The 12619-nt window shown below is 43.0% G+C and overlaps 1 protein-coding gene across 1 annotated transcript in view; it reads right to left on the minus strand.

Annotated features, from left to right (window-relative positions):
- The window catches only part of CNN3 (calponin 3), a 32152-nt gene extending 20869 nt beyond the window's left edge, over positions 1-11283 (minus strand). The window contains exon 1 of the mRNA XM_074188218.1: positions 11121-11283. Coding sequence (XP_074044319.1) covers positions 11121-11177 — 57 coding nt within the window. The 5' untranslated portion in view covers positions 11178-11283. The remainder of the gene's footprint in view (positions 1-11120) is intronic.
- Positions 11284-12619: the final 1336 nt, after the last annotated feature.

The raw sequence follows: 12619 nt of genomic DNA on the forward strand, positions 1-12619 counted from the left end.
CAATACATAATATAAAATATATTTGATGAGCCACAGTATCACAGAATTTAGTCATGGAAAGGGAGTAATTCCACTAGAATAATCTGTATGAGGAGTAGGACAGTAAGTGGAATTTGTTTTAAAAGGCTAATCCTTGGTGAGGATACTTCACAAGCAGGATTGTTTTTCAGTTATAGGTTAGACCAGAAGGGTTCTTCCAAGCCCGGGCTGTCCAAAATGCAGCCCATGCAGGGTTTACTAAATGCTTTAGGAAAATGAAGCCAAGCTACCACAGAGCTCTCACTAAAATGGCAAATCACAATATATTGTCTATTGTTTAATAAAAACTTTTAAAAGTAAGGTTGGACAACTCTGTTCTAAGTGAAGGGCACTCAAGATGCCCAAAAATGAAGACTCACTTAATAAGTCATATACTACATGTGCCAGCACCATGCTAAGCTCTGGCCAGCCTTCCAGCCTCTCCTGATCAGGGGATCCAACATATCTGGGGTTTAGCAGTACACAGCAGCAAAATAAATGAAAAAGTTTCTGTTAGCCTTACTTCTGCTTTAGAACCAGGCTACTTTTGATATCTTTTACCTCAATTCTGATAAACAAATCCTTGAGGTAGAGGATTTTTTCTTTTTTAAAGTAATTCAACTTAGCACCTGGCAGAGTAATTCACCAACAAAAGCTTGTTTCATTCGTTCATTCACAAAAAGAAAGCGACACTATTCTTTGGCCTACCTTAGGCTTCCATTCTTCAAAGACACACCAGGCCATTAAGCTCCTAGGACTTACTCCTTTCTTGTTTTGGAAGAGAAGTGTTCTGAAAGGTTGAAAGAAGAAGCTGCATTCCAGACCCCTGGAAGGACCAGGGGAGAAGAGAAAAGGAATCTCAACCACAAGGAACCAATACTTCTGGAAAGGGTGTCAAGTGAAAGGGAGAGAGTAACGTCAAACAGACTGGCCAGGTGAGATGGTGCCTGATTACAGAGGGATTCAAATGTTCCCCGAGGCTCCCTGTGAGCCCTGGCAGGTCTGTTAATACACAGTCAAACCTCTACCTTAGAAAGAGTCTTTTCAGCTCAGAAAGGGAGAGACTTGAAGCAGGTGGGAACAATCAGGAGGCTATTTAATAGACCAGAGAAAGGGCAGAATGAGGAAAAGAGCAGAGAATAAACAAAGAGGGGAGTAAGAAAAAGCCTTCTTGACACTCAGAGAGTGTGAGGCACTGTGCTAAGTCCAGGGACACAAGGAGAACAGCGAGGCATCCCTTGTCTCTCCAAGAGTTCATTTTCTAATAGGAAGAGACAACAGAGAGGAAGTCTGAGCTGCAAGGGTTCTGCAGTCCTGAAGGAGCAGCAGTCTAACAGATAGAAACTCATCTTTCCTGTTTCAAAACTATATCCGCTGTGTCGAACCAAAGACAACTCTGGCAGTGAGAATCCTTATTTCTTACTGACAACTAGAATAATGGAGAAAAATCAAGACAACCTGAAAGGATGGACAATAAATTGACCATCAGAAAAATATGAACAGATAATTCCCAAAAGAAAAGAGCTTCCTTCTAGTCACTAAGAAGAATACAAACAGATGTTCTACATCATACCCTGGGCAAAGATGACCTAAAAAAGAAGTAACAATCATTGGAAGGTCACTAAAACCAGGGATCAGCAAACTAGAGCCCATAGGCCAAGGACAGTGGCCTGGTTTGGCATAGCTCCTGAGGTGAGAGTGGTTTTTACATTTTTAAAAATAAAACATTGTTTTTAAAAAACAACCTTTCTTATTCTAGCTGGCCTTCACAAAAACAGGCAGCAGCCAAATGGCCCTGGATCCATATTTTGCTGACTCTTGCACTAGGTTATGGGCTTTAATTAGATGGCACAGTGGAAACAGTACTGGTCCTGGAGTCAAGAGGACCTAAGCTCAAATCCAGATGCCTGACACTTTCTAGTTGTATGATCTTGGGCAACTCATTTACTTAACCCTGACTGGCTCACATCCAGGGCCATCTCCAGTCATCCTGACTCACATCTGGCCAATGGACCCAGATGGCTTTGGAGCATGAAGTGAGGCTGGTGACTTAGCACAGCTCCCTCTCGGTTAAACTCTCACTTAAATCCAATTTACTATATGCCATGGCATCATCTTCCTGATCTTGGTCTTCTTCAAGAATGAAGGACAAACAGCAGCAGCTTATGGGCAGTCAAGTGGCACAGCGGATAGAGCCAGGCCTGGAATCAGAAAGACTCATCCCCCAGAGTTCAAATATGGCTTTGGACACTTACTAAGTGACTCTGGGCAAATTGTTTAACCCTGTTGGTCTCAGTTCCTTCCCTGTAAAATGAACTGGAGAAGGAAATGGCGAACCACTCCAAGATCTCTCTACCAAGCACTCAAACAGGGTCATGAAGAGTTGGAGACAACTGAACAGCAGCAAGCATTAGGCTTTGACTAGAACCTCTGACTCATTAATTTTATGGGATATAATACCCCCCAAAACATTTTCAGCTATTTTTGTAGTTAAAGTAAAGAATTGGAAACAATTTATTTTCAACTAGGGAAGGTTTGACAAATTTCAATGCGATTACCAAGCAATTACAAAAGAGTGATGATGAAGAATGCTTTGTGCCTCTAGGCACAGAGAGGGCACGAGTTCAAAATGAAACATTTTCAGAACTACCAATATAAAGCAAATTTCTTAGGCCTTGGATCTAATATCAAAACATAAGACCAATAAGGTAAAGATGTTAAATGAACCCTCATTATATGTAATTTCAATTGGTCAAACTGGTTTGAACTCTTTTCTCTACACCAATGAAGTAAAGAACCAAATGACCCAAATCCTAATCTCACATTTAAAAAATGGGAACCCCCCTCCCCACCTTTCAAACAAAACAATAGATTATAGGCCCAAAGGGCATTGTGGTGTGGAATTTGGAGTCAGGAGATATGGTTTAAAGTTCTGTCTCAGAAAAAAAAAATGTTTCTTTAATCTAAATAGAGATAGAGGTTGGACCTTATTTAATAGGTATAGAGAACCCTTGGATAAGGAAACTCCTACCAATGCAGGCCTGCTCCTTCTCCACAGCTAGTCTTAGAGATAGGTCCGAGGCATGGAGAAATGACTTCCCAAGGACACAGTAGGTATCAGTCACTGCTTGAACCCAGATCTTTCTGCTGTGCAAGGGCAGTTCAATCCACTATGGTAGAAGGGGAAATGGGAAAAACTAGAGCAATAAATGCCCTTTTCTTACTTCTTTTAATCCCCTTATCATACCTAGAACCCAGTAGGAATACAAAAACATGTTTTAACCTACATAAAAAGGACCAGAAAATGCCAATAATTTATTTCTCTTTATATCCCTTTCCCTCTTTTCATTAAAAAAAAAAAATGCAGAGGGGGCAGCTAGGTTGCGTAGCAGATAAAGCACCAGGCCTTGGAGTCAGGAGTACCTGGGTTCAAATCCGGTCTCAGACACTTAATAATTACCTAGCTGTGTGGCCTTGGGCAAGCCACTTAACCCCATTTGCCTTGCAAAAACCTAAAAAAAAAAAATAAAAAATGCAGAGGAAGCAGAGTTCTGAGGTTTTTAAATAAAGAGAAATAAGGACCTAAAGTCTTAACTCTCAGTCAAAGATGTTCTTTTTTGGAATTCCCAGTATTTAGCCCAGTCCTTGGTCTACAGTAGATGCCTGATAAATGCTTCTCTTGATTTTATGGGAAAGGCAATAGGGAACCTCTCTGGAAGTTGTATTGAGTAGGCGAGTAATATGATCTGTTCCACCCTTCTAAGTAAAATCACTTTGGCAGTTAGTCAGTGACTCAGAGAAGATGAAAGGCCAGTTTTCAAAAAAAAAAAGAAAAAAAAGAAATCCAATCTATCAATAAATACATAGAAAAAAATTATTCCCAATCACTACTACAGAAATGCAAATTAAAGTTCCACTTGACAACTATAGGACTGGCAAAAAAAGGGGGAAACAACAAATGTTAGTGAGGTTGCAAGAAAACATGAAGTCATGTTGATGGAGTTGAGAATTGCTCCAGACATTCTGTTAAAATAATCTGAAACTATGTCTATAGGTTGCTAAATCATATTAGCTTCACCCAGAAATACCACTGACTATACCCCAAAAAGAGCAAAGAGAAAAAGGTTCCATGAGTACAATTATAAAATTCTTTTTGTGGGAGCAAAGAAATCCAAAGAAACTAGGGAGGTGGCCATCAACAGAAGAATGACTGAAAATATTTTGGCATATGAAATGTAATGGAATTTAATTGTGCTTTAAGAAACAATGAAAGGGACAGTTTCAGAGAAAACTGGGGAGATCTCTATGAACCCAGCAAAAGCAAGAAAACAATGTAAATGATGATAATCTATAAAGGCCACCTCAAAAGTCTTAACAACTCTGATCAACACACCGAACCTCCATGATTCCACAGACCTGTTGTAGTCTTGGTGGAGAAAGGGACATATACTTTTTGTACAGGCCAACATGGGTAAGTTTTGTTTCATTATGCCTATTTGTTAAAAGGTTGTCATTTTTCTCCCAATTCCCCTCTGCAATAAGGGGAAAACGGAAAGAGCAAACAGATTCTCAAGTGAAAAAATTTATAAGTAATTTTAAGCATATTTTAAAAGTCTTAATCCTTTTTGCCAGAACAATCCTCAATTCAGGTACAATAAGGAGTATAACAGTTAAATTAAATCTACTAGTAATCAAAAAAACCAAATGTAATTAGTTATAACCCCCCCCAAAAAAAAGATTAACAAGCAGTAAATTGACTGAAATGCTAGAGGGAGGAGTAGAAAAAAAACAAGTGAAATACCACCTGGATTAACAGTTGTTGAAAAAGATATAGTTTTGAATCAATGCCAGATATTACAGGAAAACAAAAGTAGGTCCTCATGCTTGAGGAGTTTATTCAGTTAAAAAGACAAGACTAAAACCAGTGAGAGAGAAAAGGGACTTTGAGTTCTGGAAAAAATTTGTTTTATGAAAAAGACCATCCCAAAGGCTGGGAAATACCATTTCAGTGTAGGCAGCTAACTACAAATCTCTTCCTGGACATTCAGAAGAATAGAGGCAGGGCATGTGATTAAATCCTTATCTTAACTATTAAGTTAAGACATATGCAAACTTCAAACTTGCTTAACATATATTATCTTATTTATTCTCAACTTCATGTGAGGTAGGTTCTATAATTCCCATTTTGCAGATGAAAAAACTGAAGTGGAAAAAAAAGTAGTGATACAGTTCATAAAAGTCAGAAGATGGAACTTCGGTTTCCTAATTATAATTAGGTCCAGTGCACTATCCACTACATTAACCTAGCTCACTCATCAAGGTTTAAAAACTTGGGAGTCCAGGACAGTTTTTTTTGACATTTCCAAATCAAACTAAGTTGTTCAGACCTCCATCTTCATCATCATTTTGCTTCCAAATCTAGACTCTGCTCTTAGCATCCTGGAACTCTTGAGAGGTGGCCCGGGGCCCAGCTTCACATCTCTAACCCTGTCTCCTGCTTGCTCCCTTTTTTATGGATTGTAAGCTATGAAAAAGCAAGGTCCATCTCTCTTGCAAGCACTGGTATTTCTAGAATTAAGCACAGTAAGCTCTTAACAAATGCTTCATCTGAGATCCTCTTTACCCTCTCTTCTTGAATTATATAGCATTACTGTGTACAAATAGAACCAGGGAGGAAAGACAACTTGAACCAAATTGTATATCTGGATTCATAAGAGACTATATTACCCAAAGCCAAGGACAAAGTCCAGAATTTTGCATATTAACTGAGGTCTAAAAAAGGCCTTATAGAACTGAGAAGTTCTTAACTTGGAGTCTATGACCCAAGAAATTCATGGCTAGATTTCGGAAAGTCTCTGAATTTGGGTTTTAGAAAACACCTTTGTTTTCCTTAACTTCTAACTGAAATTTAGTGTTTGCTTCCTCCATTAAAAAAAAAAAAAAGATTTAAAAAAATGTCTGAGGTCCATAGACTTTACCTGACAGCCAAAGGTATCTATGACAAAAGAATTCCATTTATTAGAAAGATAAAGATCAATCACTTTTTATACAGTTGTCTGTAATGCCGGCTCCCTATAGATAAGTGAACTCCTTCAGGGCAGGGTTTATCTTTTGCCTCTTTGTATCCCAGTAACTAATGCTGATAGCCTTGACTTTATCAGAAGCAGTAAGGAGCCACAGGAGTGTGCACTGAGTCTAATTTTAAAGCTATATTCAAGTGACCATGGTGCTAATAAACCCTTCTATACAACTATGCAAACAGAATTTGATCTTTTACAATTAGGAGTTGAAGTAACTTAGGATAAGGGTTCTGCCCTCAAGATGAGGGAGATCTCACCTATTCATAGTTGTAGGTGAATTTATGGAAAGAATAAAAATCATCTGTTGGTTGGCTTGCTTGTCTCTACAGTGGCACCAGAGGAAATGCAAGCAAGCTTTGCCATGAGTAACCTAATCTTATTGCAAATATTAGAGCTGTATCACCAAATCACACATATTTCTTTCCAAAATGTGGAGACAATATATCCAATGTGGAGTTTTCCAAACTTTTCCTCTTTTTTTTGTCCTTATCCTTAAAGTACTGAGTGTGCCAAGTCCTTTTTGTCTCCATCATCCCTCTTAAGATTTCTGTTCTTATACAAAAGGGGTTTCACTAAACAAATCCAGATTTCACTCTCTATAGCCATTAATATTTTAGACTTTAGAGAACTTAAGCTCCTTTAGGGTTTTACATGCATCTTTATACCCCCCCCAGCAACTAGTAAAGAGTTTTATATGTAAGCTTAATAAATTTTTATTTAATTCAATTACTTGAAATCAGGTTCAAGACTGAAGACTCATAATTGTTTTTAAACTGTTTTTAGATATCTATCTACCCTTTGTTCAATTTAGTTGTTCTTTGAAGAGAACACTACTCAAATCTCTGATGTAACAAAGTTCCCTTTCAAAGAAAGCTCCCTCAAATTTCAGACTTTCTGACCAAAATTAACAATTCTTTCAGTATTGTATGCCAATACTTACAATAAGTATACCAAATACTTACAATAACAAATATACTAATTTCATTAGTGTAGGATAGTCTCCTGCTTTCCACTCCCAAATAAAAATCACAATTACTCTATAATTTAAAAGATCTTCTTCATTAATTTCTGAGTGTTTATAAACTCATGATCAGGTACCCAACCTAGTAATGAGCTCACCAAATTGGTTAGACAGGCCCTCAAATTTAGAGTTCAGGGTCATATGAAAAGGTAGAACCCCACTGGAACTTCACACCAGGAGACTAATACCAAAGGAGCCACAGCATGGAGATGGCATAAGTAAACTGAAGAAATCAGGGATGTTTTAACCTGTTTGGGGGATTCATGAGAATTCTTGGTATTAAGGAACTAGAAACAATGAGCAGAGGTTGCCAACAAGCAAAGTTAAACTTCCTAACAACTATGTAGAGCTACCCCAAAGTGAAATGAACTACTTTGGGAAGTTGCGAGTTCCCCTCCATTTGGCAGCTTCGAGCAAAGCATGTTACAAAGGAGTTTCAATGAGATCAAATTATGAAAATATTTAGATCTGTGACTCCTATCACTTGGAAGAAAAAAATTAAGACTTTTTGCTTCTTGATTCAGTAATAGGAGCAATGAAAGAAAGCTTCAGGCTTGAAAGAAAATTTCTTGACAGGTAGGGGCAGCCCAACAAGTAGGTGGTGGATGACTATTTGTCAGACATTTTATAGGAAGAATTACTATCCAGGAACAGACTGGGGACTAAAGGAACTTTCCAGGGTTCAGGTTTGTATTCTATAACCCTATTTTATGGATTTTATTAAGAAGCAGCATTTGGCCTTGAAGAGAACATTATTAGACCAAGTCAAGAAGATCTGAGCTCAAGTTCTGCTTTAGATATTAGATGTATGACCCCAAGTAAGTTATTTAAAACTTTCTCAATTTCTTCCTCTGTAAAATAGCCATCATAATATTCACTTCACAAGGTTGCAGAGGATCAAATGTGATAATAGCATTTTCCATGTCATTTACCTTAACTTGTACCTTCATTAGTTCTCATTATTAAATGATATATTTGGTATTTAAAGCTTCTTTAAATTCTGACTTATTGACCAATTAGGAAAGGGAGGAACTTCCCCATTATTCTGCAAAGTATAGCAGTCACTCACTGCCAAGAAAAATAAGCCATTTGAAGAACTGCCAAAATTATTTGTACCTCATAGATGTAAAGAACTATACAAAAGACTGAGACATTATTGCTTCCTGCCAAGAATAGTCACCACCTCCAGATTCATGAAACTATAGCCATTAATTTATATTAATATGCCAGGCATATTTAAGAGTTAAGACATTAAAATATCAGAGATTAAAACTGCCCCGTACAGTATCCTCAATGCTCCCCCCCCATCCCAGCAGATATTTGAAGTAACTTTCCAAACTCTAACACCTACAACAATGGGGCTAGGAAAGGAGGGAGGGGGAGGAGATGTTCTCATTTCAAAAGCACTGATTTTTTTTTTAAATGACAAAAGTTTTGTGGATTATCAAATAAGAGTCTAGAAGTTTGGTTCTTAGAGAAGTCAATTACAAATATCTATTTCACAAATTCCATATAATATACACAAACATTGTATATAATCCACATTTACATAACAGAAAAAAACAGAAACTTGTTAAATAAATTCATTAGTCTAAAAAAACATCAACAGAGCTCGGATGATCTTTGTTTCTAAATGAATATTGTTCATTTTTTTTGTGGAACAGGTTCCTACTAGTGAATGATATTGTGGTGACTGTCATCAAGCAATCATGGAGCCTCCTCAAACTCAAATATGAACACTCAAGAAACTGATTTTACAATCCACACAGAAAAAAACTCAATGGATAAAAAAATGGACTTGTTCAGAACACTGGTGCTAATCTAAAAAAGAATGAAGTCACTAAGGATCTTTTATGGTCCTCATGTTGATTTAGAAAAGCATATATTAACTTATCTGGGTTCTATTCTATTTTTACTGTTAACTATTTCCCAATTACATTTTAATCTGGTTTGGGCTGCTCTTAGTATTGAGGTCCATGTATCAGGATCTTTGATCTAGACTACTTTGTGGAATTAACATATAGCATTATAAATGTCAGGGATAGGCACTTCAGATGGTCAATCACTTGGCCCAGAATATGTGGAAATGAGGAGACTGGCTGCTTTTGAAGAGCTTTAGACAAGTTCATCCTACTCCCCAATGAAACAATTAAAAAAATTTTTTTTTTTTAATAAAAATGCTCTCCCAGGAATATTCTATGGCTGTGAATCTTTGAACACTTAAAAACACAGTTGTGTGTAACCCAAAGGGCAACTGAAAAAAGTAGACTTCAACCTGCTCCCTAAAATAATCTCCCCAAACTAAGAAAACATCAGATCAGAAAAGAAGACTGGCTGGTAAAGGGAGCAGAGGAAAAGATATTAACAATCTAGAGGAATGCCTCCAGCAAGGGTGGATTCTTTGGAAGGCTTATGGGAGAAAATGGACCACAACTGAATTGTAAGAGAAGATAAATATGAGATGAGATCTACAAGAGGGAGAAGTTCCGCCTCAATGAGATCACAGAATTACTAGGCAAGTCCCAAGGTATAACCAGCTAAGGAAAAAAAAAAAAAGAAAATTCAAAGTCTTTAAAAGACACATGCATCATTATTTTTCCTATTATTCTCAAACGGCATTCCAAAGTAAGAATCCTATTGATCATTCGGAGGCCTTCTCAAATCCCCAGTAAAGATAACTGCTAGAAAATTTACAATCTCCAAGTTAGCTGCAATCTTCTAGACTCAAAACCAATCATCCTCATCTTTGTCCTACTACAACTAAAACGTTTTAAATATATTAAAAACTTTTAACAGCTGTGTTGAGTCCCCGAAGTTGCATCTATTTATATATCCAATTTCTGATATACTGCATATGCCTAATATGCCTATGATCTGCACCTATATCACTCGGTTTAAATAGCGATAATTGAAAATCAAATAAAAATTGAACCAGGATGAGCATTTTCTTATTATGTCGCTTGGGGGATGAGGGAAGGGAAAGCAAGCAGAGCAGTCTCCCCCTTGGGAGAGGGCAATCTCAATCGATCTCTCTCCCTCTCTCTCAAGATATATAATATATATATATAATATATATACGCAATCTCAATTTCTCTCTCATATACACACATAATATACGTATATTCTATGCACATATACACATAACATGCATACACATATTCCACGTATCTATAACATGCATGTGCGCACATACTATACATGCACACTATGCATATATACACATAACCTACGTATATTCTATATTCCTACGTGTGTACATATCCGTATCCACGGATCTGTATGAAGTCCCGGCTGGGCGCGGGGCCACGGGCACCCCCGGGGCCGGCTGCGCGCGGGCAGCGGCCAGGCGGAGCAGCAGGCCCCGGCCCGGCTCGGGCCCCCGGGGTGGCGGGGCCCCCGTGCGGCGCCCCGGGCCCCGGGCGGGGGGCGGCCGGCCCCGGGGCGCTGGAAGGGGAGACAATGCGCATTCTGTACGGGGATCCGCTCCGATTGGTCGCTCCTTCCCCCCCAGAAGCCCCTGATGTAATGCGCTTGGAATGCAGGGAGGGAGGAAGGAAGAAGGGGACTCGGGGCAGGGGAGGGGGCGCCCCCCGCCCCGTCTGCCCGCGCCGCCGCCGGGCACTTTGGAAAGAAAGAAAGCAAAGTAACAAAAGGAGGCCGGGCGGGCTCCGCGCCGCTGCAGGCCCCGGCCCCGGCCCGCAGCAGCCCCCGCCCCGGCCCGGCCCCGGCCCCGGCCCGCAGCAGCCCCGGCCCCGGCCCCGGCCCGCAGCAGCCCCCGCCCCGGCCCGGCCCCGGCCCGCAGCAGCCCCCGCCCCGGCCCGGCAGGGAACAATGCGGGCCCCGGGCTGGGCCACGTCGCCGCCGGCCCCCGCCCCAGGCCGCAGCCGCGGAGCCCGGCCCCCGCCCCCCTCGGCGGCGCGGGGAACAAAGCCGGAGGCGGCGGCGGCGGGGCGCCCGGGCCCGGCCCACCCTCCCGGCCCGGCCCGGCTCCCCGCACTCGCCTTGTTCTTGACCTCGGCCGAGAGCCCGTACGAGGGGCCCTTGTTGAAGTGGGTCATGGCGCTCGGGGCTCGGGCCGGTCCCGGGTCAGCGTCCCAGCAGCGGCTTCTGCCTCCCTCCTGGGCCCCCGACGGCGGCGGCGGCGGCTGAGGATGCTCCGGGCGGGGGCCGGGGCTGCGCGGCGGGGCTCGGAGGCGGCCGGGGCCGGGGCCGGGGCCGGGGCTGCACGGCGGGGCTCGGAGGCGGGCGCGGGCCGGGGCCGGGGCTGCACGGCGGGGCTCCGCTCGCAGACTCGGACTGGCCCACCCAGCGGCGCCGCGGCTCCCCGCACACTGCCCCCCGCCCCTCTCCCCGCAGCCTTTAGGGATTGGCGGAGCGGGCCGACCAATGGGGCAGCCCCTCCTCCCCGCCCTCCCCTTCCAGGGGGGCGGCCGCGGCCAATTGAAAAGCCGAGAGCGGAGGCAGCGCCCCGCCCCCTCCCCCGCCGGGAGCCGATCGGGCCACCTCGTGCCCCCGAGCGGGCCGGAGGCTCCTCCCCGGGCGGGGCCGGGGCAAGGGAGGGGGTGGGCGCCCCCGGCCGAATCCCGGAGGTAACGTCAGCGACCCGGCATCCGCCGCCTCCCCGGCCGGGGCCGCCCCTCCGACGGCCCGCGCGGCGGCCTCGGCGCGGAGAGCGGGCCCGGGCCCACCTGGCCCACCTGGGCCTCGGGGCGGCCAGCCCGGGCGCGCAGCGCGGACCGGCGCACGTGGCGCCCGCACACCCTGTGCGGCCCGGGGCCGGGCCCGAGGCTCGTGCGGCGGCGCCGCTGCAGCCCCGAAGCCCAGAGGCGCGGTTGGAGCTCAGAGCATTGCTTTGGAAGATGTATTTGGGGGCCGGCGGAGTAGCTGGGTTCAAACCCGGCCTCGGACACGTCATAATTACCCAGCCGGGAGACCTTGGCCGAGCCACTTAGCCCCATTGCCTTGCAAAAAAATAAAAGATACATCGTTTAGGGTTTCCATCCAAGATGCGGATGAGGCAGATAGGAGATAAAGATGTTTGACTACAAAAGGGTATTTTTCATTAGTGGTCTCCGTTTCCTTCTTTAATTGTGCATTCCTAGTCAATCGTCATTTCTAGCCATTTCGAGGTCTAAGTTGAGTGGAAACCAATGAAGCATGGCTTGTCCCTAACCCTTTTTGCTCTGTAACCCCCCTATCCGTTTAGGGCTCTTGCATTTCTCAGACTTGCATTCCTTCAACACTCCCACTGTATTCCTCTCCATTGCCCTTTGTCCTCCACTCTAATTCTTCAGAGGTTTCACAGTATTTGAAATCTCTCTCCACTAATAGCCATACAAAATACCAGAGTTTTTATGTTGAAAAGATCTCTGTTCCACAAAAAAAAGCTAGAGGGTCAAGAGCCACAGTTTCCCAACCAAATGATTTATATATAAATAAGTTAAATAGGACAAAGTGTGATGGGTTGTATGACATGAGCCATCTCCTACCCTTTTCCCTT

The sequence above is a fragment of the Macrotis lagotis genome, chromosome 5, assembly GCF_037893015.1.
Source record: "Macrotis lagotis isolate mMagLag1 chromosome 5, bilby.v1.9.chrom.fasta, whole genome shotgun sequence".
NCBI lineage: Eukaryota > Metazoa > Chordata > Mammalia > Peramelemorphia > Peramelidae > Macrotis > Macrotis lagotis.